At 48.2% G+C, this 26,652-nt stretch overlaps 1 protein-coding gene across 1 annotated transcript in view; it reads right to left on the reverse strand.

Annotated features, from left to right (window-relative positions):
• Window positions 1-26,652, reverse strand: part of grin2aa (glutamate receptor, ionotropic, N-methyl D-aspartate 2A, a) — a 137,453-nt gene that overhangs the window by 25,571 nt on the left and 85,230 nt on the right. Inside the window, exons 4-5 of the mRNA XM_035399200.1 lie at window positions 23,900-24,014; window positions 3,828-4,030 (exon numbers count right to left, since the gene is read on the reverse strand). Coding sequence (XP_035255091.1) covers window positions 3,828-4,030; window positions 23,900-24,014 — 318 coding nt within the window. The remainder of the gene's footprint in view (window positions 1-3,827; window positions 4,031-23,899; window positions 24,015-26,652) is intronic.

Below are 26,652 nucleotides of genomic sequence, written 5' to 3' on the forward strand. Positions count from 1 at the left end.
TGTCAATCGAGCAAACAGTCTGTACAAGCTGCACAGGAACTACTATGAGTGTAACTGGTGCACTGTGTGAGTGTAACTGGTGTACTGTGTGAGTGTAACTGGTGTACTGTGTGAGTGTAACTGGTGCACTGTGTGAGTGTAACTGGTGCACTGTGTGAGTGTAACTGGTGTACTGTGTGAGTGTAACTGGTGCACTGTGTGAGTGTAACTGGTGTACTGTGTGAGTGTAACTGGTGTACTGTGTGAGTGTAACTGGTGTACTGTGTGAGTGTAACTGGTGTACTGTGTGAGTGTAACTGGTGCACTGTGTGAGTGTAACTGGTGTACTGTGTGAGTGTAACTGGTGTACTGTGTGAGTGTAACTGGTGTACTGTGTGAGTGTAACTGGTGTACTGTATGAGCAAAAATAAGCCGAGGCTTGGCAACAAGTGCTCTCCCAAATTGACAGGGGCGTTGCAGCAACGAACACAAACACGCATGCTCAGGAGTATAAATAACCTGAATCATCCCAAGGAGCCAAAAGAACCTTGACAGTGCAGGTAGTTTGTTTTTGTCAATGCAATTATGCTTGATGGAGCTCAAAATCACTTCCCAAAAGAGATGAAACATCTAAGTGCTCGACCCTGGGAAGTCCAGCTGTATTTTATTTTATTTTAGATTAATGGCTTACTAAAGGCATGTGTTCTCAGCATTAAGCTGTAAGGAAGGCAAATAAACAGAGAGGAACCTGGTTTTTAAATCCACAGAAGCAAACAAGTTCTCACAGCCACATTCCACCCTTCCCAAAAAATTAATGGGAAGCTTCTAGAAAGAGGGACTGCAAAACTTAGCCGTTTGTTTATTACAAAGCAAACACATGTGTACGTAGGGTGCTTATAACATTAACAGCTACTGAAAAAGGCCTCCATTTTCAATTTAGTGTGGACAAGTTGGAGAAGTGCTTATGTGGAAATCCGGAAAATTTACAAGAAATCTTGAAATTAGTCAAACGGCCTCACCTCATTGGCAATCTTTTTGTGTTATTTAGCAAATAAGATTATTATTTAGAAATGAGATTTTAAGTCTAAATATAAGACAAAAATACTTTAAAGAATTATTATTATTTTTTGGTTATTGCAGTGAGTATTGTGTGATTATGTCCCCCCGGAATTGTAATATACTGGTAATAATAAAATAAAGCATACTGTAGAAGTTAGCATATATCTATAGCTGCAGCTCACATTGTTAACAACTGAGAGGGGATTCTTTGTCGAAAAGTTTTTTGCCCAAAATGTGTTGTTTAAGATTTTGAAGTTTGCTGCCTGGAATAAAGGATACCTCAACCCCCTCCCCCCCCCCGCCCCACCCCCCCACCCCGACCCCAATCCGCACGCCGCGCCACAGTAAGACAGATGCACGTTTGCCCAGCTCAGCGAGATTGCACTTAAAATCAATGGCCTGCCCTCAGTGGCTGATTCCCCCGGTGCTTTCGGGCCCCGCTCGTCCGAGCCCCCTCCCGGCGGGTCCCGTATCTGCGGGGCCATCTCTGCTCCCGGGGAGCTAATGAGCCCCGATATCTGCCGCGTGTGTCAGGCTGCTCTCGCCCCCTCGCTGGCCCCCGCCCCCCACCCCCTCAGCAGAGCCAGACGCACCGGGCGCCAGTCCCTGCTTTTGTAACGTGCACCTGCTCTCTGTTCCCTTTTATACCAGCTCTGTTGTACCTGCTCTCTGTTACCATTTGTACCTGCTCTTTTGTGCCTGCTCTGCCTATCTGTCCGCTGCTGAGCAAGGCCATGTTGACTGACGTCAAGTGTCTCTGAGATTTATAAAGGCACTGTACAAATGTATTATTATTATTACTACTATTATTATTATTATTATTATTATTATTATTATTATTATTACTATCATTACTATTATTAACATTTAATGTTTTAATCCCAGAGGTCCAATGGACACCAAAGCGGGCACACTGTGTGTGCAGTGAACTTGAGCGAATGTCCCTTTTTGTCTCCATTAATTATATAACATCTGGAGGTAAGGCAGCAACCGGAAAAGGGTGCGAGCGAAACGTTAACGCTTGCTTACAGTTGTTTCGTTAAAAGCACGGGCAAAGTGCAACATGCTTACGTTGATTCTGTTGCCACAATTCCCTTTCAGCCGCCCTCCCAATTCCAGCAAGTTGGAGTCTTCCTAGTGAAAATAATAGCTCAAATTCCTTTCCTCCTCCTCCTCCTCCTCCTCCTCTACAGCGAGGTGGTTTCATGAACTCAAATAACCAGACAGGTAGCTGGACACATTTTCCAGAGCTGAAAAATACCCATATATCCCCTGTTTAGCCACATTCATTCCTTGCGAAAATAATTGACAGTAAAACGGCTCAGACTGCCTTACGTGGGCTGCCGAGCGGCACACGTGGCTCATAATCCGACCAATCAGATTTCCCGCTTGGGCTGCAGGCTGCACATCACTCCAAAATAAAAGGAATGGCCCTATACAAATAAATGTATCATTGTTAATTGTTTTAAGCCCCGAGGTCCAATGGACACCCAAACAGGCACACTGTGTGTCCAGTGAACTTGAGCGAATGTCTCCAGTAATTATATAACATCAGGAGGCAGACCATGTTTGAAGCTCTTTTTAGGTAGCTTAGCAGGGAGAGCTGAATCTGTGCTCGCTGACGCCAGTGTTCCAGGTGTGACTACCCTCTGCACGGGCGCCTGAGTGTGAAAAACAAGCCATTGTCTCCCGAGGGCTTTTTATTCCCCCCTGTGGTCTCCCCCCCGGGACTCTCCCATAGGGCCCCCCACAACACTGCGCAGTGACAGCCGTCGCAGGGGTGCCGAGAGCACCGGGTGATGTCATGCGGCCGTCTCCATGGCAACCCCGCTCCTGAGCAATCGAAAACTTCTGCCGTCACTTAATGCAATGCCCGTGACTAGTCTGACGCATATGCCTAGATGTGCAAACTTAAATCATTCTGATATATGATTAGAGGATTTGCCCAGATCCGGTGAGTTGCGTAATCAACTGCTTTATTCAATCATTTAAGTGCTGATTTACAGTGAATGCCAGCACAGCTTGTAGGACCAGGGTTAGCTGGTTTCATCTGTGACAGGACCGCTTGATCTATTCCTTACATGCGCTTAATTAGAGCTCAGAAAGTTTCCTGGGAGACAACAAGTATGCGCAAATGAGCACCAGTGAAGGAATTTAGAGGGAAAGTGATTTAATTGCCCTTTCAAAATGGGCTTGTAAATGTATGGCCTGTCCCAGCAATATCAATCTGAGATTGACAATTGTGCCTTTAAAGTCACCACCGTGCTCCCCACACCCACGCTAGAAGTACTCGTCACAGTGACTAATAGTTTAAGTCATAGTTGCTGATGACACTATAGTGGGAACTCACACCGACGATGACTACAAGACCCAGACTGCACTTGCAGTGAATGCTATCATGGACCAGGCTGTTCTCCCCACTCTCCTAAATCAGCAGTGGAGATCTCCTCTGAATGTGGCTACGAAACAGGATGTTCCAAATTTGGGTGGGAATTGGACATACCCAGCCCCACATTGGGTGGCAGAAAATGTTAAGTACATGGCTGACTGTGGAAGGAACCCGGCTCTCCCTCTTTCCATGAAATGCCACCTGAACCCATTGCTGACCGGATAAAAACTGAGGCTGTCTGTGTCAGCGGGAAACTCGAGCGGGGGCGGAGCCAGAGGGGTGGGGGGAAGCACACACCCATGAGGGAGGGAGAGGGGCGGGGGACACGTGAGGCAGAGGCCAGGTGGCGACGCATCGGTGTGGTGTTATCGGCACTGTCACCCAGCGGAGTGACGCTCACTCTTTGATGTGCTTGCGGCAGGGCACCGAGTTCCTCATGCAGGTGCCCGTCAGGCGCTCCACGTTCTCCACGATGACGAAGGGCGCCTCCTCCAGGGTGACGATGCTCAGGTGGTTGTCGTCGATCTCGCCGTCCCCGAGGGAGTTGAAGCTCGGCCAGACGGGGTACTTGAGGGTCAGGGTCCTGTTCTCCCACCGACCCAACTGCAGCAGATCAGAACAGCACAGCACTTAGTCAGCACACACAACTTAAGAGGCCTGACCTAAGGCCTGCTATACAGTAGGGCCTGACTTTAGACCAGGCTTAGGTCCTTATATACAGTAGGGCCTGACTTTAGACCATACGTAGGGCCTCATATACAGTAGGGCCTGACTTTAGACCATACGTAGGGCCTCATATACAGTAGGGCCTGACTTTAGACCATACGTAGGGCCTCATATACAGTAGGGCCTGACTTTAGACCATACGTAGGGCCTCATATACAGTAGGGCCTGACTTTAGACCATACGTAGGGCCTCATATACAGTAGGGCCTGACTTTAGACCATACGTAGGGCCTCATATACAGTAGGGCCTGACTTTAGACCAGGTTTAGGGCCTCATATACACTAGGGCCTGACTTAAGCCCGAGCTTAAAGCCTCATATACTGTAGGAGCTTACTCACAACCAGGCTTAGGGCCTAATATACAGTATGGCCTGTCTGACTTACTACCTGGCTCAGCAGGCTTTCATAAAAATTATTTTGTTACCTTCGTGCTATTCCCAGTTCCACATTCTCTCCTTAGAGGTGTCAGCTCATTGTTTGATCTGCATCCTAGTATATGCTACCATCGTTTGTTTCACATGTAGCTCCAAAGAAACCGAATCATCCTTCTATTTGAATCAAGCCCTAGATGAAATTGCCCAGATCATGATTTACAGCCTGTCTTAAATCACAATCACTGCTGCAACTCTTAAGCTTGTCCCATCACTGCAGCTAGTCCCATCTACAAAATACCATCCGAGTGCCACACTTGCACTGCCAGGGTACAAAGCACAGACAGTCTCTATAGGCCAGCGAGGCGAGAGGGTATCCTAGCACCCGAAACCCCCTGTCCCTGGGTGATGTTGGTGGGACTTATGACCACGTTTGACATTAAAATGGTCTGAATTTCATGGTAGGCCAGAATCCAGATGGTTTCTGGTACAAAATCCCTGTGTTTCCTCTCCCTAGACTCCCAGCTATGGGATAAACTCACAGCCGACACTTATTCACAGTCTCCACTTATCTTCACACCGCTTTGCAATGCTACCTCTCCCTACCTTGCACACTCTCTTCGATGCAGGGTGAATGCTTTCTAATAATTTGGCCAGCCGGTGGCCATCTTGCCATCTTCCCTGCTCCTGAATGGAGCTAAGCAGGGGTGGGCTTGGTTAGCGGTTGTCTGGGAGATTTGGGAAAACCAGGTTTGCAACCATCACCACTTCCAGGTTTGGAAGTGGTGATGGTTGGCCAGTAGAGGGCAGTATTTTCTCTGAAGCAAACAAACCCCAATGTACCACATGTGCATCACCCTTGTGGGTTAACATTCCTGATGGTTGAGGTGAGGTTCCACCTTTCCATGTAAAACTCCATGTAAAAATCTTTTTAGGTCATTAGATCAAAAGCACTGAAAATTCTGATATTATTCATTGGCTTGTTGCTTCATTGGCTAAAAAATGTGCAGTGTGTATTCAAATGCATGACGTATTCAAATACATGCATAACATAAGTGCATAACTTTTTAGATTTTGTATAGGCTTTCTGTGGCTATTTAATGCAATATGAGGCACAGCAGAGAAGCAGCGGCATGCTAATTTACATTAAGTGGCATCATATGGGTTTTCGGTTTTCAACACATCACAGAAATGGGATCCAGTTACATAGCGAGGGAATTAGCAGCACTGCAGCGGTTCTTTTCCAGGAAACTCATCAGAAATTAATTACCCTATACAGGATATTAACATACGGAACATACTTATATGGAGCACATTTACCAGAGAAATCAAATATAATACCGCTGTACGGATAACGTATTGGTTCTTAAAATCAAACATTAACTGAAAATGACAGAGTATAGCGCAGTTAGCTCATTATGTCAGTAATTTGATTAACTTCACATCAGCATGCGTACGTTGAGGCTGCTGCAGAGGATCTTTGCGTACACGTTTTTAATGCTGCTGTGTGTGTGGCACGTGCACGTGGTCAGAAAAGAAGAAGAAAAAAAAAAGTACTTTGCTGTGATATTTTCACTGGACAAGAAAGAGCCTCCCTCCCTCTCCTCCCACGCTGGGTCAGTGCACCAGCGGATGCTGATCGCTGATGTCATCCCGCTCGCCCAGTGCTGCAACTGGAGTGGTACTAACCCGCGTCAGGAGGCATTTAGGTTAGCGCCGCCGCGGCGCTCCTGCCGACGCATCAGCGCGACGGGAAATGGCCCTGCTCCGCGCAAACGCACTGCTGAGCAGGCACGGAGATCACCCCCCTAATCAAAATGACCCAGCCCCGAGCTCCAGCATGGAGATGTGACCCAATATTTCACTTCCGTCCTTCACGTGGTAGATGAGGAACTAATGAATGCATTCAGTGTGAAGCACATATCGCTCACTGTGACTCAGTTGCGAGGTAGCTGCCTGCAATGGCAACATTTGCATAAAATTTGAGCATTTAGTGAGCATCCTGACTCAGAGTGACACAGCTTACATTTTCTTTCTACTCACAATCCATTTATACAGCTGAATAATTATTGAGGCAATTTGTGTTAAATATCTCGCTCAAGGGTATAAGAGCGGTGCTTCAGCTGGGAGTTGAACTGGCAACCTCTATTACAAGCACATTTCCCTGTGTAATATGCTGTTTACTGCGGCACCTCCCAACAGCCCAATCTTCAGGAAATTCCGGGTGCTGTCCAAATTTAGGCTTCCATTCTTCTATGCCTGCACATGCTATAACATTTCCCAGAAATGGTTTTCGCTTCTGGTTCGGTTCACCAGTTTGCACAGTTCAGCTTCCAGGCGTCTGCCTTGCAGCCGAGACAGACCTAAGTCAGATTACATTCAGACTGGTTCTGTTCGTGCTGTGGGTTGAATATTTACCGTTGACCATGTTTTTAATGTACCAATATAACCATCTGTTTCATTTTGATGCACAGCGTGAAACAATACAATGTTAAGTGTTGGTATGTGAAACACTTCCTTTTTCCAATTTACATCCAAATCTTGTAATTCTTTAAAAAAAAAAAATCCTTCACAAATGCTGAGATGGAAGCAAATATTTAGAGTACATTTATAATTAATTAAAAGTATATATATATATTTAAAGCCATGAATGAAAAATTAAATATGTATGGCTCCATTAAGGGCATGTCTAAAACCGTTTGTCTTTTATGATACAAGCATCTTGGGAGGATGAATGGATCTTTAATGAATGTGAGCGCGTGGGCTGCTGGTTCTGAGCCCTGGCTGAGTCGTCTCTCCCGTGCCCGCTGCTCTTTGTTCTGGCTCAGCTCTCCATTTATTACCTTTGACTGGCCTGCTGTTTGAGCTCCGCTTCGTGTTTGTCTGTGTGTCTCTGGAGGGTCCCCCTTTAAGCCATCTTAGGAAGGAATCGTGTCCTCAGGCATGAGCTTGCGTGAATCATGAACGAATAAAATTGGTGTTTTTTTTATCGTTGGCACTGATCTTATGACCAATTAGCGGTTAATAAATTGCCACCGCCGATCCCTGGTGCGGAAAACTAGAAAGCTGTGCTTGAAAGTGAACCCTTTAAACTAAAAGAAAGAATATTGCAAGTATTTCTTCAGCACATATCGAACTCACATTGGATTAATTGGTTGGTTGGGTTAATTCATAAGCATAGCTTTGGGGGAAGACAGGGAGATGTCACTCCCAATATTTTCATAAGCAGTCATTTCTAGACTAGCTAGTGAGTGCTTGTGAGACTTGAAGTTTGACTATGCAAGACTAGGTGGTCCTGCAGTGTGTCTCTCCCAAAGTTGAAATGAAAGGTACGCCTATAGGTTAATTTAATTTCAGTTGATTACATAACGCATTCTGTTTAAAGTCAATGTTTAATTGTGCTCTTCATATTCACTTCCGTGCTCTTTAGGGGGTGAATAAAGGTCTATTAAGCAATGGAGGAAATGAGAACAGCCATTACGTGCTTATTATGTGCTTTGATCCAATCGTACTGTTGTGCAGTGGAGAGAAAAGGTTTCTGATTGGTTTATATGGGGGTCAGTGTTTGATTAACATCACATGGTAGCTCACAAGGTTTATGTAGCCCCATTCTCCAATGCTGCGCCTTTAAGAGGCTGTCAAAAACAGATAAGAATTCAATGAAGTGTTCAGACAAAGCCAATTAAAGACGAGGGAGAGAAATCCAACACACACACACACACACTCGGATACACACAATCACACATATACACACACACACACACTCACACCCACACACACTCACATACACACACACACACACGTACACACACTCACATGCACACACACACACACACACTCACACGCACACACACACACACACACACACATGCATGAGTGAGACACTCTGAGAAACCTTGCTATGGAGGGACACATGCCTGGGAATGCAGCGCACCAGAGAGCTGTGAAATGAGCGGCAGGAAAGCCATGTACTCCACCCGTCCCTCACCTGTCAGCCCTGATCTGTGTTCACTGGGAGGGCGAAGACGGGGGGCCTGAGTCCCAGCTGGCCCCACCCCCGCCCTGCCCCGCCAAGCCTCGCCCCGCCCCGCCCCACCTCGGCTCCCAGCCCGGCTCAGGAGGGCTTTCGGCAGGCCTGCCTACCAGCAGGCCGGGCCAACTCTACACACAAATCGGTGAATAATTCAGCGTTCAGGAGGGCGATGACGTCAGCCCCCGCTCCCCTACCCCGCAGGGCACTAACCACATCGGGGTCCGCAGAGGGCCCGCTTCTCTGTGTATCTGAGGAAGAGGGAGAACGAACATGACTCCATAAATACTTAATGGCCCGGGATTCAGGGGGAAAAACGTGCTCTCTCGCTTTCTCTCTCTCCCTCCTCTTTCTCCATCTCCATCTGTCTCTCCCTCTTACTTTTTGAGAAATTTTTTCTTCAAGCTGACTTCATGTTTTTTTTCTGCTTGTCCTAAAAAACTGACACGTATCACTGCGGCCTTTCTCGCCTGGATCTTCTCAAGAAACTCTCGCCATCTTACTCTCCTGCTTCCTCTCTTCCTTCCTCCTTCTCTCTCCCTAAACTGTAACCCTCCCTCTCTCTGAGCTCCGAGCAGCACCTCTCAGTCCATTTCCCCCCAGAAATGTTGAAATTGTGATTTCCAATGGACTCTGAAGTCAACTCAGAAGTCAATTTGAGTACTTCTAACTCTAACAGTACTTGATCCACGTTGGACTCACGTAAGTACATGGTCCATGTTGGACTCACATAAGCTCTGTCAATGTTAATTTAACGCAGGATTGTGCTGTGTTTGTACATAGGTTCTGAGATTAGACTGGCCTCCTTCCACATCGTCAGACAGGCCTAATTAATTCAGCAGTGAATCGGTAACAGGCGCGGGACGTGAAACATTTGGGCGACGCCTGGCGGGCTCACGCCCGGACCCCGGGCGCACGCGGGACCCTGTTGCCACAATGCAAAGAATAAACCTAGAGCCAAAATCGGTCTTCAGGAGCGACACGTGCACAGAATGATCCTTTCCTTTTTATTTAGCTCTTACTCTGAGCAGGTGCTGTCAGAAACCTGGCCATACAGGGTAATTATGCTTTGATTCACACAGTCGGGTGTCATGGGGAGAAGCTCTGTTGAACCCTGGTGCCCCTGCAAAAGCCACGCAAAATGAAAGGGTGTCCTGGAATGTCAATTTAACACACATTTGAAATGTGGAAATGTAGCTGGATATGTACAGCAGCTGTCTCATATACGGGGAGCCAGCCTTTTGGCTGTGCTACTTTGCGAAATTACTCTCCTGCTGAGCTCTTCTTCAGTGACCCCATTGTTAATGCGCGGTGGATTTGGAATGGAATTGTTCATAAAAAGGTCACTGCTCAATGTTTGTGCCAATATATACTGTGAGTGTTATTATTATTACAGTGTGTTGTTGAGCTGGGTAAATGCCCAGGTAGGAGGTCTCTGGGTTCTCGCGGCGCGGCGCGGCGCTGGAATGAATGGCGTTTCCCAGCGACCGCCGCAGAGCACGTGTAAATGGCGGGGGCCTGATCTCAGGGGCCTGCAGTGCAGGCTGGGAAAATGTTCCCTGCCCCAAATTTCAAGCTTTCGCGACATGAGGAGCCAGAGACGCTAAAGCGAGCATCAGCGGGCTTATGGGCAGCTGGTTCATTTGCATTAAGCCAGACCGATTCCACTCCGGGCCTACATTTCCCAAAATGCCTACAGTGTGTGATCAGTGTTAAAACGGCACTGTGATAAATATGGATGGATTAAAAAAATGGATGGATTAAAAAAAAACAAACATTGACAATGAATCAGGCAAACATGCATATAATTGCGTGCACATATGTATGCATATATTACTGCAGGCACATAATATATAGTTATAAATTGCCATCGAATATCATTTAACATGTACGTTGAAATGTGGAAATATTTCTGAATATAACTCACACATGACTGAAATCCATTTTCTGTTTAAATTTGGAATGAGAATAAAATTAAATGAGAATCTGCTCATGATTATAAAATATTGATTCTGTGATCAGGCACAATGTTTTTTGGATACAGGAACATTAGCCCTCGATAATGAAAGTGAAAACATTTTTTGGGGGTTTTGAAAAGAAGTCAGCCAGTAAGTGAGAGGGAAGAAAGAGAGAGCCAAAAGCAGATTAAGAAAATGGCTTCATGAAAATTGCAATAGGAGCCCAAAATGGGTTCAAAAGACATTTTTTTTAATCGCACGAATAATGAAGCATTAAAGTAATTATTTCCCTTTGGGAATCAGTGTGTTTCAGCACAAACCATTAATGAAATTATTTCACTTTGGAGACATTCTGCTCTGTTGAGTGCACAATGTACATCCACTCAGGTATTTATCCGAAATGTTTCATGTGTTTCCACATGAAGCTTTATGGTAGATGTACAGTACAGTACAGTCTAGCTCATTTAAACTGAGGGCATGATGAAGGCTGTCTGAGCAATTTGCATTTTACTAAAAATACATGAATATGAACATATATTATCTGATCTGTTTCTGAACCACAGTGACTCTGAAGTGCTGATGTAGCAGTATGGACGCGGCTCGAGGGAGGTCCTGTCTGTAGAGCAGTCCCAAACACACAAGCCTGGTTTCAATCTACATTCGCCCTTAATTTAGACTTCACTTTGACCACTGCAATTCAGCAATAACTGTTCGCTATTTTACTCACGAAAATCCCTTTTGGTGATTGCTGAACTGTATTTGTGAATTAGAAAACACTTGTGCTTAATTGTGAGTCAGAGTCAGAGGACCAATGTTAATTGAATCCCAGCCACACTTATCTTTCCCCATGAATACAAATAAGCTGATTAGCTCGTGTAACCTTTTTACGGTTCTTAGACTGGGAATATAACATTAAAAAAAAAAAAAAAACATCTGCAAAGCCTGAACTTTCCCAAACCTCGATAAACTGTCACACCCGCTGAATCCGGAGTGAGTGCGACTCTGCTCTTTTGTCAGTAATAATGTGAGAAAATATGTACAGAAAGAAAAAAAGAAGAACCGCGACGGGGGGACGAGAGCATCGAAACGTCCAGGATATCTTTAACGGCGCCCTCTCGGTCCGCCGTGCCGGCGTTATCGCACGCGGCAGAGCGGGCGGCCCCGCGCAGACGGCCCGGCGCTGCCCCGCCGCGGGGAAGAGCCCGGAACAGACGCCAGAGCGTTTACGGGCCTTAAGGAGTTTGCGCTTAATCGCTTTCAGGACACCGAAAACAATTTATGCGTTGCAGGACGGCTTCGCCGAGCCGTTTGTGCCGCCACCGCCGGGCGCGGCGGGAAATTAGCATTTTAATTGTTTCCACTCGGCGAGCGGCACCCAGGCGTTTGGTAGAAATAGATTTTCTGATGGTGAGGCTCTCATGCTTCCCCCCTCTCTCTATCCCTCCCTCCCTCTCTCTCTGTCTCTGTCTCTCTCCCTCCCTCGCTCTGTCCATCCCTCCCTCTCTCTCTCTCTATCCCTCCCTCCCTCTCTCTCTGTCTCTGTCTCTCTCTCTCTCTCTCTCTCGCTCTCTGTCTCTCTCCCTCTCGCTCTCTGTCTCTCTCCCTCCCTCTCTCTGTCTCTCTCTCTCTCTGTCTCTGTCTCCCTCTCTGTCTCTGTCTCCCTCTCTCTGTCTCTCTCTCTCTCTCTCCCTCCCTCTCTCTGTCTCTCTCTCTCTCTCTCTCTCTCTCTCCCTCCCTCTCTCTCTCTGTCTCTGTCTCCCTCTCTTGCTCTGTCTCCCCCCCCTCTCTCTCTCCCTCTCTCTCTGTCTCTCTCTCTCTCTCCCCCTCTCTCTCTCCCCCCTGCTCCATCTCCCCATGTGTGATTACACACACCCGCACATATCTACCTGTGCCCACACCCCATTCACCTTTGGGCCCCGGCTGACACATCACACAGGTTTTTTTGTCACTGGCGCTTAAATGAGCCGTAGCTCATTTGCTCACTGAGAGATACCGGGGGGGGGGGGGGGGGGGGAGGGGGGAGGGCACTATGGCGTTCGGAGGGGGCGGGAAATGAAATGAGAAAAATATCTCTGTCCCAGAGAAGAGCACCCAAGCTGGATCGCCGCTTACAGAAGGCCATTAGCGTGACACGCTGCTTGTCCAGTTCCCTGAGTCATTACCAATAATCTTCCCCTTGAAGGAATGGCAGGTTGGGTGGGCAGAATAACAGGCTCTCTCCCTCCCTCGCTGACTGACTGACACCTGGATGTTTGGCAGCCTTCTGCTCTGCGCTGCTCTTCTCTGCTGTGATCTGTTCTGCTTTGGCCAGCGTTCAAAGTACCGTTTTTAAAATGGGAGAAGGTACACAGACACGTCCGTGCACATCCATCATGGATAAATACTCAATTGTGATTCTAATATACACATTAATAAATATGTGTGTATATTCAGTAAATGCACATTTATTTACGAGTGTATTTGTGCGCAGTTTTAATATTGTTTAAATACACTTTGCAGTCCAAGTATTTGGACAGTGGCAAAATATTTGTTGTTTTGGCTCTGTACTCCAGGACATTGGATGTGAAACGAAACAAAAAATGAATATGAGGTTGAAGTACAGACTGTCTACAGCTCTATTTTGAGGGTATTTACATTCATATCATTCAGCTTTTTTCAGTCTCATGATGGCCTGCTTTACTGGCATTGTTTGTTGGCTTTGTTGATCCTCCTGTTGAGAGACAACAACAACAGACTCTAAATGCAAATGCCACACCTCAAATAGTCTGGACCTTTTGATAGCTTTCTTGTGCATGAACTAATGATGTAAAGGTACACAGCTGGCTAAGCTACAGCTGAGCAGCCAATTGTCCAATTATTTTGGGTCCCTTAAAATGGGGGGGGGGGTCTATGTATAAGTAAATCTAATGTGTTGAAGGTCAGAGTCAAGGCAATGAAGATTATGTCACTGTCCAAATACTTACAGATTGTACTGTATGTATGTAAAACTTTTTGAGGAGCAGTACAGAAATATGCATACCCAAATTGATGATCAAGCTGTTTTCTGTGTAGCAATGCAGGCGTGGCACACACTGCATATATCAATATCTTTATCAGTGCATGTATAATGGAAGTTAAATATAGATCCAAACAAGCGATGCCAAGACTATGAGCACTATAATGGCCATACTGTATCTGCGGCAATAACAGCAATTTGCTATGGTCAGCAGTTTTACCGCTGGCTCAAATTGATTCTTAACACTGAGGCTGTGCTGTTAGGGTTTGCATGAATGCCCTTGTGAAGCGAAAATATATTACTCTTTCAAACGGAGTTGATACAGGAATGTATTACAGGCACAGTATGAAAATATTCTGTGTACATTTTCTGCTTCAACTATTGTCACGTTCATTAAATATAATTTTGTGCATATATAATATATATAAAGTATATTTTATTTATTTGCACATACTGAAATGTCAATGAATTTAGTGGCGAGTTTTAAAGAGTAACATGTGACTACCTTACAGTGGCTAGTGTCCCTGCAGACCTTTTCCACTCAGCCTGCAGAAGGAATCCCAGCCGTAAATCTCCGTTTATCCATCGGGCCGAAACAAACAAATGCAATGAGGGGAGACAGATTTTCGATCTCAGCATTTGTTGGACATTAAAAAGTGGGATGCTTGGTTTTTAATCACATTGAGCACTTTCCCTGATCACTTCTGAGAGAGGGGGGCAGGAACCCGCTCTTTTCATTTCTTAAAGGCCTCCGGTTAGCCTTCGGCCGGTGGGCGGGGTCAGAGCGGCGGTGGAGAGGTTATTTATGGAGCCGGGAGGGGGGGGGGGGGGGAGGTGCTGGGGGTGCGAGCCCTTCTCCGCTAGGGAGCGGCTTCGCAGTCGCGTCCGGCCGGGCGTGTCTGACCCAGGGCCACTCAGACGGCAGTGCCCCCCCCCCCCCCCCCCACGGCCACGCCCCACTCCTCCCAGCTCCCGCCCCGTGCCTTAAATTAAGAGATACCACAGTGCTTTTTAATTAGCACTGTGGTATCTCTGCCTCACAAGAACCCCATCCACGCCTTCTCCCAACACCACAGCTAGAACAACACTCCTCTACCTGTCAACCCAGTTGGATGGTCCTGTATTTATCGATGCCATATTGAGCCCATTCCCAGGTATTAATATGAGATTTGGGGGCGGAGGGGGGCAGCCAGTTTGACTGCCGGCATTTCATAAATCGCAACTGCTGCTCACTGTCTCTCCACGCTTGACTCCAGAGAGAAATGGGGGAAGGGAAGTTAACGGTAGGTTCCATAGTCCCGCGGTGTTAATAATCATAATTTTCTGTGCGGATTCCAAGTCATCGAGGCGCATCAAGCGGACCCCCACACTGCCGTAAATATCGTTTGCGGTCATTAAATTACTGGCAGAGCCCTTTTAACGGACTGCAGCCGAACGGCATAAAAGACTTGCGGCAGACGGATGGAACGAGCACGTGGGGAGCCGGTGTGTTTGAGCCGCCTCTGTGAATGAGGGAGGGTAATGAGGCAGAGTCTTTCTGAGGTTATGCAGGTACAGGGGTGGTCAGCATTCTGCACCAGAGGATTATGGGTTTTAAACGCGGGGGACAGGGTCTGAGCAGCAGCCCAGCTAATGTGAAGCTCCAAAATCACACAAACGTTAGCCTCGCACGCCGAATGGTTTTCATCGGATTAATAAGTGATTCCAGTTTCACTTGATTTCATCTAATGTGGTGATGGCATAATTTCATTCACAGCAGAGAAAATGGGTTTCTTTGTACAAAAGAGATAAGGGAAACCTCATTTTGAACCCAAAAAGACAAACTTTTATTCATGGTTTTCTTTTATGTTTCACCCAAGGGGTATGCTTACCATGTACATGTAAATACAATGCTTTCTAATGTATTTGACTTTGCATTTTCCACCAGTTTGCTTTAGTTTGTTTTAGTGAGGGCTTTAATTAAACACTTTGTAAATTGTAAAATGTTGAACGAGTCGCATAAAAACAATACAAAGAAATGGTTGCGGATGATAAGACGCTGTTAGATTGTGTTATGCGGGACTAAGTCTTTTTCAGCCGGCCCCTATCCGAAGCCGCTGGAGCGCGCGCTTTCTAAAAGCGGCTTAGGACCTGTCGGCACGGTCGCCGGTCCCGCGCGGTTCCCCGGCTAAGCCGCCCGGTCAATTTACTGCAGCCCGCGGAGGGGTCAGGCAGATACGGGCGGCGGTGTGACCCAGGACGCCCCATTACGCCGTCAGGCAGAGGTATCAGAGTCTCCGGCAGCTCCCAGATTAATGTGTGAAGTCCCCCCTCTCAGCGGGCGAGCGTGTAGCCGTCCACATCCAGAAGAGGTTCCTAAGGGGCGGCCTTGGCGCTCACTAAATTACACGCAGCCAACACTCCACCGGTAAGCTTTGGGCTGCCTTTTTTTTTTTTAACTTCCGCCAGTTTTTGTTGAAAAGGAGCCGTCTTTTTTTCCCGTTTAAGCGATGTAAGCTAGTTACGCGAGTCGAAACGCAAATCGACGAGACGATAATTCCGTCGAGGGCTGTCATCACGGGCCGTCAAATCTTTACGGACCCCGCCCCTCCTCGCCCCCGTCCTTTGATCCGGCGTGCGCTCACGGTCAGCCCCCTCCCTCCGTAAGACAGAGAGGTGGACATCTCGGCACGTCTCTGCGCCTCGTTTCAAACGCGTCTATTTGCATCGTGCTCACACGCACCAATAATTACAAACAATGCAGTGCCACAGAAACAGCCAATTTGCCTGCCTCAAGACAATCCTGTGTGGGCTGTGCCCCTAGTAATTAAAAGGTGATGTTTTTTTTCTGTTATTTTTTAAATAATATGTGCGTATTAAATCCAGTGAGCTGGTGTGTCTATTTTTTGCTGGTAGAAATTCCGTCTCCTGGACAGCAAACGTACATGAGAAACCTCATGCACACTCGGTTCAGTAAATCTATCTGAGAGACTAAAAAAGAAATGTAAAGGACAACAAATTAAGCTGTTATGTAATAATGTAATTATATAATAATCTGACACATTATATAATAACATAATTTTAGGAAATGCAGAACCGGATGGATGGATCTTTTGCTATCGTGTTTTGTGTGGGAAAATGTGTTGCTTACATTTATAACTCGCATTTGGTTGTGCATTAAGCCGGCAGTTCACTGCTGAATATAACTGGAGCATAACCTTTAGTTGCATTCTGACATGTCTTTGCCGTAGAAGTGATTAAGATGTAATCTGCATTGTGTGCAGTCACATCAGAGCCGAGCGACGCGTCATTACATTTAAAGTACACTCTTGTGTCACACTTTGGCTTCACAAGCCATCGTTTGGAATGGTACTGTCATTCCTGTCAGAACTAAATAGTTGTGCCTTGGATGCATGGATATTGGTAAAACAAAAAAAGATAAGGCCACCCCAAAATTGACTTGGTGGCCAACAAGATTTATGGCAAGATTCAATCAAGAGCACTTTAGGACATTACTTACAGTGCTTTAGTGGAATTCAATCAAATCCTTCATATTAATCTCAGCATCTTATCTCAGTAAGGAATCGTCTCCTCACACTGTCCTAATACACAATGTGTATGGAAGTAAACGTTTTGAGCTTATAATAATTAATAATAATATTAATATTAATATTAATTAATAATAATTTCATTTGTTTAATCAGAAACACCTGTGAAGCCAGTTGTCCCAAACATTATAATACCCTAAAATGGGGGTGCTATAATCTGCACTTTAAAGGGTAATTACACGTTAGATCACTTTTCTAGCTGCAAAACTGGTAAAAAAAAATGTCTAGGTGCTGCCCTCTCATGGTTGAAAAATGCTTTCTGCGTTCCGCTCTGGCCCCGCCCCAATCGTGATGTCAGAGCATCACAAATTAGTCAGTTTACTTTGCATCCGACGGAACACTGCTGCCACCTGATTGGCTGGATTGGTTTCGGCTCAATGTTTTTAAAACTGAGGGAAACATGCCTGTTTATATACTTTGTCATATTCCACCTAAACAGTCCACTAAAACATGTTTCTGAAAACATTTGAAGCTAGAAATAGGCCATGTAATTACTTACTGTGAACTTGATTCGTATTTGATCTGCAACACCTAGTTTGACAGTTTGACCCATGTTTCATGAGCTACGTTGTACAAAATCTTTTGCATATAGAATACTTCTGTAGGTGGAGCTAGGCTGGAACAGTGAGTGCAATTACTCTTTAACCACTGATGAATTGTTTGATTGCAAATCTAAAATTGTGGAGTACACCGCCAAATCAAGGTGCAAACAAAAGAGTGAATTTACAGGTGTTCATGAAGAACCCAAAAGGCTTGGCGTCTCCAAACGAAGGTCTCTGCAGACGAAACCTCTGCAGTTATAGCCTGGTGCAGCGGACGTTTGTGTAGCTCTTCTGAGTTCCTGTTTTGCGTTTGCTGTGGAGGAGGAGGGGCCGCGTTTCCTTGCTGATGCGGTAGAAGGTAATATCTCAGCCATTCGCCCCTGGGGGGTTGGTCCCATTTACGTAGGACCAGCGACCCAGCTGCTGCTGCTGCTTCGCTGTGATATCGGTGTCCTGTATACAGCACCTCAGGGAAAGCGCTGGACTGGACCAACCAGGCGTGGCTAAAAGCCTGGCTCGAGTGCGAATGTCCAACAACACCCCCTCCGGGGCTGGATATCAGACGCCTGTTTCCCTGGGAAGCTTGAGTGGGTTGTAGGCAGAGGTGTGTGGAGGCTGTGGGGGGGGGGGCTGGTGTGGCAGGGTGCAGTGTGCATGGAGAGTGGCATCCTCACTCCTCATGAGTATAACCCCTCCCACCTTTCTGTCCCACCAATCAGAACGGCGGAGGTCTCCGGCACCGCGGGAGCCTCGCGCCCCTATTGGTGCGGCTGCCCTGAGTTCAGACAGCCGCTGTCTTCATTTTGACTCATCCCCCAGGGTGCCGCACAGGAGCATTGTGGCTGTGCCAGAGAGGGGATGCAGGCCAACTCAGCAGGCTGCAGCGCTGGGCAGCGAGAGGGAGTCCATCTACAGATAAACAGCCCATAGACACACTGTGACTGGAGCCAGGTTCTACACACACACACACACATGCATACACACTCACACGCATACACACACGCACGCACACATTGGCACACACACACATACACATACATACACAAACACACACTCACACATGAACACACACCTGCATGGCTAACGAACCTGCTCCCAAAGACTGCTAGTTTATTGCCCCATACTTCAGCTTTTAAGAGCACGTCTGTACTGTATGTGCCCGTGTTTACATTAGACTGTATGCATATATCTATAATTCTGAGAATGTTTGTGCATGTGTGAGTGTGTGTGTGTGTGTGTTTGTATGGGAGTGTGTGTGAGTGTGTGTGTGTGTGTGTGTGTGTGTGTTTGTATGGGAGTGTGTGTGTGTGTGTGTGAGTGTTAGTCAACCCCCCCATGAGGAATCACATGCAGGATATTCATTTGGCCGTTCCTCTGAGCAGTTGAGTCGCTCCATTAAGATCCCAGCTACAAAGGCAATCTCAGCGCTGGGGGAAATCAGTTAGAGGGCGAGGAGGAGGAGGAGGAGGGGGGGTGTTCTCATTATCCTGGAGTTCAGGCTCAGTCAAAGTTCACGGGCTCCCTTCGTATCTGTGCTCAAAGCACGGGTCATTTAGCCCGCGGCCGCTAGCCCGCGGCGCGCGCGCTTGAGCCCAGAAGCAGGCTAACGCCGCGCCATTAAGGGCCCCTCGGACCCTGGAGTTTACTGACGTGGAATCAGGGCTCCTAATCCAATCAGACGCGCTCACCATTATTCACTGGCTCGTGAGAAGTCTCGCGCTTAAAGTCCCCATTTTACACCGCGGCCTCGACTCGGCGCGTTCTGCCCGGGACCAACGTGTCCCATTAGTCAGCTGATTGTGCTCACACACGGCCATGGATTTCCAAAGCTTTGGTTTTAAATGCTGTGGGGGGGGGGGGGGGGGGGCGGTTATTTTTTGGTCAGTTTGGGCTCACAACGGGACCATCGTGTTCTTTGGCTTCAAAAATTACATTGCGTTAAAATATAATGTACCTTTGGAAATATTCTGTTCTCCTGTGCGGTCCCGCTGGAGTCCAGCTCAGTCACATCTCAGTGGGTCACGACTGGATCGGGAACGCTCCTTGCAGATGAAAGTCTGGCTGACTGATTGGCTATGGAGGTCTGAAAGAGGGGGGGAGTCTGCGGGTAGGACCGTTGGGCCGCGTTGTTCATCAGGTGCGCCGTTCTTGTCGAGCTTCTCTTTGAGGTCAGGACCGGAGTGCGGCGGCGGCCGACGGCAGAACGCCTGTGAGCGCGTGCGGCAGGCTGCGGTTTGTCAGGCCTCCGCTCGGGCTGCAGTGTCTGCGCTGTTCCGGTCGGCCCGGCTTCATCTTCTGCGAGACAGAGGGAGAGGCAGCCTCGCCCTGTTCTGACCCTGTCCAGAGCGGAGTGTACGGTGCTCCTGCGTCATGCTGCACTGCGCCCAGCTCTAATCTTTTAAGAGGGTTCCCGTGAGTTCTGATTGGACCAAAAGTCTCAGAGCAAATCTGATTCAGAGTGAAATGTGCTCTGTCAGAGTGAAATGTACTCTATCAGAGTGAAATGTACTCTGTCAGAGTGAAATGTGCTCTGTCAGAGTGAAATGTACTCTGTCAGAGTGAAATGTGCTCTGTCAGAGTGAAATGTACTCTATCAGAGTGAAATGTGCTCTGTCAGAGTGAAATGTACTCTATCAGAGTGAAATGTACTCTGTCAGAGTGAAATGTACTCTATCAGAGTGAAATGTACTCTGTCAGAGTGAAATGTACTCTGTCAGAGTGAAATGTACTCTGTCAGAGTCTATTTAACACAGAAACTTTTGCTCTGCAGCTCATGGTGGAATACCAGCCTTCTGTGGGTCTCATTTTGTGGTAAATATGTTCCCGATTCCCGCTCAGATGGGCGCTGAGTGTCACTAATCGCGGTGTGTTTGATGACGATTGCGCTGACCGGTATTCGGGGTTTGGGGGGGGGGGGGGGGGGGGGGGGGGTGCAGGGGGGGTTTGGGAGGGCGTCCCATCTGTCCTTTCGCTTCTCTGTGCGGAGTGTGAGTGTGACAGATATAGCGGCGCCAAATCATTGGCCATAAATCACCCCCTGGGCCTTCTTTTTGTGTGTGTCTCTCCCTCTCTCCCGCACGGGGGGGGGGGGGAGGCAGGGCGGGGCAGTGGCGGTCCTGGCTGATGAATTGGCTTTGTCAGATTAATATCAACAGAGCGCCGTGCCAGACCACATTACGCTCCTATTAGGTTTCTCCCAACAGCGCGCCCGTCTCGCCTGGCCCCTCCCAAAGCCTTGCGTTGTTTTTGCTGTACCGGGAAAAGACGAGGGCCTGGACCGGGTGGAGATTTGGTCGTTCGGTTTGGCCCCTTGAGTCCCCGGTCTGGTGCCTGAGCGCCCTCAGGCTACGCGTGCCCACACGCACCATCATTCCTGAAGTCCATGAAAAAGTTATTTCTTAAATGTTTTATCGTATATAAGTGTGCAGAAATTGCATTGTGCGTGTAAGAGCTGTCCCCCGTCCTACCTTAAATGCCACCCACCCCCCAAAATAGACTTGATTCCTGTCCACAGCTGTGTAGTCTCTGCTTTTCTCTGCCCATCTCCTGGTCTTCATGGCTTTAATGCAGGGATGAACCAGGACTCCTATTCCACAGTTTCAGCCAGTCCAGGTTTTAGCAGTAGCAGACTTGCAGCACTGAGGAGTAACATTTACCACTGATTCTAAGACGAAAATGTAAGATGAACTTTGTTTGAATCCAGGCCACTTTAAATTTTTTTTCACTTTTTATATTCTGCGATTTCCAGAGTAGGAAGTACTGTTCCCATTTTAGCGTGCTAATTACAACCATTGAAATGAAAATGGTTGGTTTATAGACAAATTTTCGCGTGTTTAGCTTTGTACACATTGCTAAACACGGTGGTGATCAAATGTTCTGAATGGATGCAACACCCATTATCTGTTTACAATCTAAGGAGGGGGCGGGACTGGAAACAAGCTCGCGTAGCACAGCGAGCGAACCGACAACACCCAGCCATCTCATTTATTTATTTATATTTTCCAGCTTAATCAACATCAACAAGCGGCATGTTGACATGGAATTAATTAACGTAATTACTTTCATGTGGATTCAATTTGGCATCCCAACAGCCCGGTCTTTGCAGCTGTCAGATTGCGGGTGTCGGGGGGGGGGGGGGGGGGGGGGGGGATCGGGGGGGGGACGGTGCAGGAGGGAACAGCAGGACAGGCGCAGTTAGGAGTGGCTGTTCCCAGACCCCCCCCCCCCCCCCCCAACCCCTCACCTCACACAGCAGAAAAGGAGCAGTGGACCAGGAGGTAGTGGCAGGGAAACTCCCCATTCAGGAGAAACAACTACGTCAAAGTTAGCGTTAGCCGCCTTTTGCGCCTGTCAAGAAGTCCACGGTCTATTTGAACAAACTCTTACGTCTACGTTCTTGGCAGTAACACCTGAACGCTTGCGAATCGCTTATATTTAAAGTGCTGAGTGTTCATGCGCTGAGCGTGATGTATTAACTTTAAGGCAAGAATTCATAAATCATTGCTGGATTTAAGCTTTTTTTTTTTTTTTTAGTAGAGTAACCTCACGCACAGATTTCCCTCTGTGTTTCCGGCCAAGGAAAGAGCGGAGAGATCTGTCCGGTCCTACGAGCGCGTTTCACCTCTCAGCTCACGCGGTGTGGCAGTGATGGTGCAGGCTAATGACCGACCGACCAAAATGCAAGCAAACGCTTCAAAAGAGCGGGCATCAGGCTATCGGAACAGCCGTGCGGCAAGAATAAATAAGTCCCAAGGTTAGCTCGGGAACTCAATAAATTGTGTGTCGCGACACCTTGTGTAAATGAGGAATATCCGAGACCGTTACAGGGTAATGATCTGCAGGTCAGGTCCTCTAGCGCTTGGCAGCAGCCCCATTAACATAAAGAGACATATGGGCTGCGGGCGCATTTATACGGCCTGTGGACGCGCCAGAGAGAGGGTGTCCTTCTGCTTTATGTCCCCCTTTGAACCTGGAGAGAGAGAGCTCATTCCTGCAGACCGATTGTCCATTTAAAGTCCAGCCACCAATTAAGAGCATTTTATTATCCATTAACGGTCTCCGTACGATCCCGTTTCAAGGACAGAAGGAGTTTTAGTTTATAAACAGCTAATAAATCACTATTCACACTGTATAATGGTGCTGGGGCCAATTAATAGCATTGATAGCTTTTAATAGCTTATTTTTTGTTTGGGTTTTTATTCCACAGGAGCTACAGTATATTTGTTTTATTCAGCCATGAGTAACATTCATTGGTTGATTCGCTGGGGGTCATTTCGGGGAACGTTATGTAAGTTAGTGTAAAGAAAGGTTACGTTTCGCTTTCTCCTGCAGAACTGTGAGGACAGGGAGGGCCGCAGGCTCGGTCACGAGCTCCAGCTCTCGCAAGCGGCCACGCCAGTTTCAGAATCACTTCCCGCCAATTAGCTTCACATCGGTATCGATCAGGACGCGGACCGAACCCCTGCAGCCCGCGCCCCCCGGCTCTGCCCCCTCCCCCAGAGGATCAATTTCCCATTGTTTTGCAGTTATAATTGTTCTTCAAGCTCCGTGTTCATCGAACCGCTTCCCTCGCCCGCTGTAGGAAATGTCAAGCCACTAAAAACGGAGAGCGCAGCCACTTGTGAACACTATTCTCACATACATACATATATATATATATATATATAATTATTTTATTTTATGTAGTTTCTGCTAGTTAGGGTCTTTAGCTCTGTTTTTTAGGAGATTCTAATGAGCTTGACCCTCATATGTAGTGCCTCATGAGCTCTCCAGACCAAATTCCCTGGCAGTTATCGAAGTCGAAATGACTTTGCTGCTTTCCCCGGGTGTAATTAAAACACAGGGCAGAACTGGTCTGGGCATCGCGTGAGTAACGGCTAAACCGGACGGAGGCCTGAATGGAGACGTGGTGGGCAACGCTAATCACACGTGGGCCCCCCAGTCACGAGTGGGGCGGCTCTGTGGTCACGGAGAAGAGCGGCCCTCGCGGTCGACCGTGCCGACGCGGTCCGATTGCGTTCGGGCGAGAGAACAAAGTGAACGCGCCCCAGCGAAACAGCGCGGTTTCATGCAGAGCGAGCGCGGCTGCTTTGGGTATCAGACCTCGGCCCTGAGCGTACGGCGACGCGGCCACATCGCCCAGTTAAAAGCCAAGGGTTCCCCTCAGCCGGGGCAGCCAATCACACTGTGGTTCCGAGCGGCGGACGCGACGCGGCGGCGGCGGGCGGCAGACGTTCCCGCGCACGGCTCCGGGGGGGGCCTCACCTTCTCCCACTCGCGTTCCTTGTTGAGCACGATGACCACCAGTTTGGGGTTGGCCTGGTACCCGTCCTCCGTGAAAGACAGGTCCCTGCCTTCCCAGGTCACATTCATCATGTACCTGAAAGAGAGAGAGAGAGGGGGGGGATGGGGGGGTGAGCGAGTGTGGCCGGCGAGCAGGCCTGAGGCCTGAGGCATTAATCACCCGGCTGAGCCGCGCGCTTCCTTTATCACAGCCGAAGGGGCGGGGCCGGAGGTGTGCGCCTCTGACATCACGGCCTCTCTGAGCCAGAGCGCGTGACAGGATCTGACAGGCCTTCAGACGCTCATTAAAAAAAAACCTGCAAATTACTGCCATTTGTTAAAGAACCATTTCATTTCACCAATTTTCTTAATATCATATCATTGTCCTGTATCTTTTTACGGTTGTGTATATCATTGGACATTTTGGTTCTTCATACGTCTTTTGTAATACTCCTCAGGGATCTGCACGAGCGTGATAAATTTCTACCTGCTTCTTAAAGAATTTCAATTACATTTTTCACCTAGGTCTGACACACACGCACACACGCACACACGCACACACGTACACACGTACACATGCACACACGCACACACGTACACACGTACACACACACACAAACACATCAGTTCTGGCACGTTTTTATTTAATTTCTTTTCCCTTTTACTTTGAGCTGCTGATGAATGTACGGCACCGGTCCAGCCGGATTGCCGGACGCTGAATCGCTGAATGACTCTGGCAATCGATTCCCCTTCCCCCCTTCCCCCTTCCCCCTTCCGCCCCCTCCCATCCGCCCCTTTTCAGAGACGGCATGAAAGGCAAGCATAAGAGAGAGGATGTATATCGTTGAGTCCAATTACATCAACCTGGGGGAGAGGGGAGAGGATCGATATAAGGTGCTATCTTCCTCCCACAGCCGGCTCCCCATTCACAAATGGCCCTCCTTATTTCCTTTCTCAGGTCCACTTCCCTTCCTGCCCAAATCCTCCAGGCTTAAGAGACCGTGTCATGGCCAGAGCAGTCCGCGCACGGCTCTTTACCCGCAGGGGGCCCGGAGAGCTGTGCCTTTCCTCTCTCCTTTCTTCTCTATTAAACCATACATCTCCACGTCTGACGCAGCCACGTCTGCTTTACCCAGTCTGCTGCCGAGTAGGGCCTAGCCAAACCCCACCCCCCACCCACACACACCTGAGCCCCCCACCCTCTCCCCGCGACACGGCCCACCCGACGCGTTCTCTTTCACAGCGGAGGCGCCTCACAGCGCTCTTCTCTTACTCCCTCTTTGTGTTCTTTTTTTGTGTGTGCCCGTGCTCTTCCCCGCTCGGCGCTCTCAGCGGGGCCGGCACAGCCTCTTATTCTCCGCCGGATCTGGCATTTCATTCAGGCGCCAGTCTCACGGCCTCGCGCTGAAAGCCGGACCCGAGCCGCGGGGATAAAAATACCCTGGGGGGTGAGTGGGGGGTAGAGCGCGCCCCACCCGCAGAGGAACGGGGACGCTCCCACAGAGCCACGGCAGGGCACAGAAGAGCCCCATCGATCCCGTACACGCACATAAACGACCTCGCAGAAAACCCGCAGCCACGCGAGATCAGATTGTATTCCTCTTCTAATCCACTCTCTGCGCTCGGGGAGGATCGCAGGGTTACCCAGAGCGGCTACGCAATCCATCACAAAACCTTCAAAAATATACGCCCTATATCTCTGTCAAGTGCAGAGGACAAATTGTTTCTTGAAGTTTTCTTAAAAATAAAGGGTAAAAACTCTGGACCCTGCAAAAGGGTCCAGAGTTTTGCAGAGTGCATTCACAGGGGAATTTCACAAGGTATTTCTTACATGAGTAAATCTGACCCAGCTTTGTGCCGTAAGATTTCCCTCAGAAATGGCCTGATTGAAATGGGCCTTTCACACTGTTCTCATCCAGTCGTGCTTTCAGTTTTGCATCAGGGGTTTAAAAAATCTAACGAAAAAAGGAAAGGGGTGTCTCACCAAAAATGACGTGCGTACGTGTTCTCGCATACAGATCTGGTCATTTTCCAAAAGAGACAGCCTGGCTCGGAGAAATTGGATGCTTGGGGAACATTTTTTTTTGGCTGGGAGTATTTTTTTTTCTTTTTCTGTCACATATTTTAGGTCAGTGGCGTGGCCTGAATGAGCTACGGCATGAATGGGCATGAAATGCTGCAGAGAACTGCCCCCCCTCACCCCCACCCCCACCCCCACCCCCCCCCCAATGCAGATCAGCCACAGTGTGCAGTGTCAGAGGAAGCAGAGAGCGGCATGAGTTACGACGCCCAGCTACGCGGTCAGACGTGCTCTGACTTTGTCTCCCCGTCACTCCCCCGCGAAAGAAGCGAATGAGCTTTTAACAAGGCTCCTCTCTGCTCTCCCCACGATGGCCCTGTTGTTAAAATGGTGATTAATGTAGTTGCTTGTAAATGTTTTACAATTGTTTTTTATTTATTACATTTTTTTTTTTTTTTAAACGGGCTGAGGATGATGCACGTCCCTAAATCTCTGAGCCAATAAGCAGCGACGTGCGGCTTCCCTCGTCCGCTTTGATAAACGAGGACGCGCGCCCAGGGCTCGACAGTGACGGGCGCCGGCGAATCGTTCTGACACGTCCCGCGACGCGGGAGCCGAAAACAGTTGTTGAGCTCTCGTCTTAATTGGCGAGGTTTGCTCCTTTAATTTTGCATGGCCGTGCGGGACGTAAAGTGCAAAGTGGCACGGGCGTCAA

The sequence above is a fragment of the Anguilla anguilla genome, chromosome 17 (genome assembly GCF_013347855.1).
Source record: "Anguilla anguilla isolate fAngAng1 chromosome 17, fAngAng1.pri, whole genome shotgun sequence".
In the NCBI taxonomy this organism is placed as follows: Eukaryota; Metazoa; Chordata; class Actinopteri; order Anguilliformes; family Anguillidae; genus Anguilla; species Anguilla anguilla.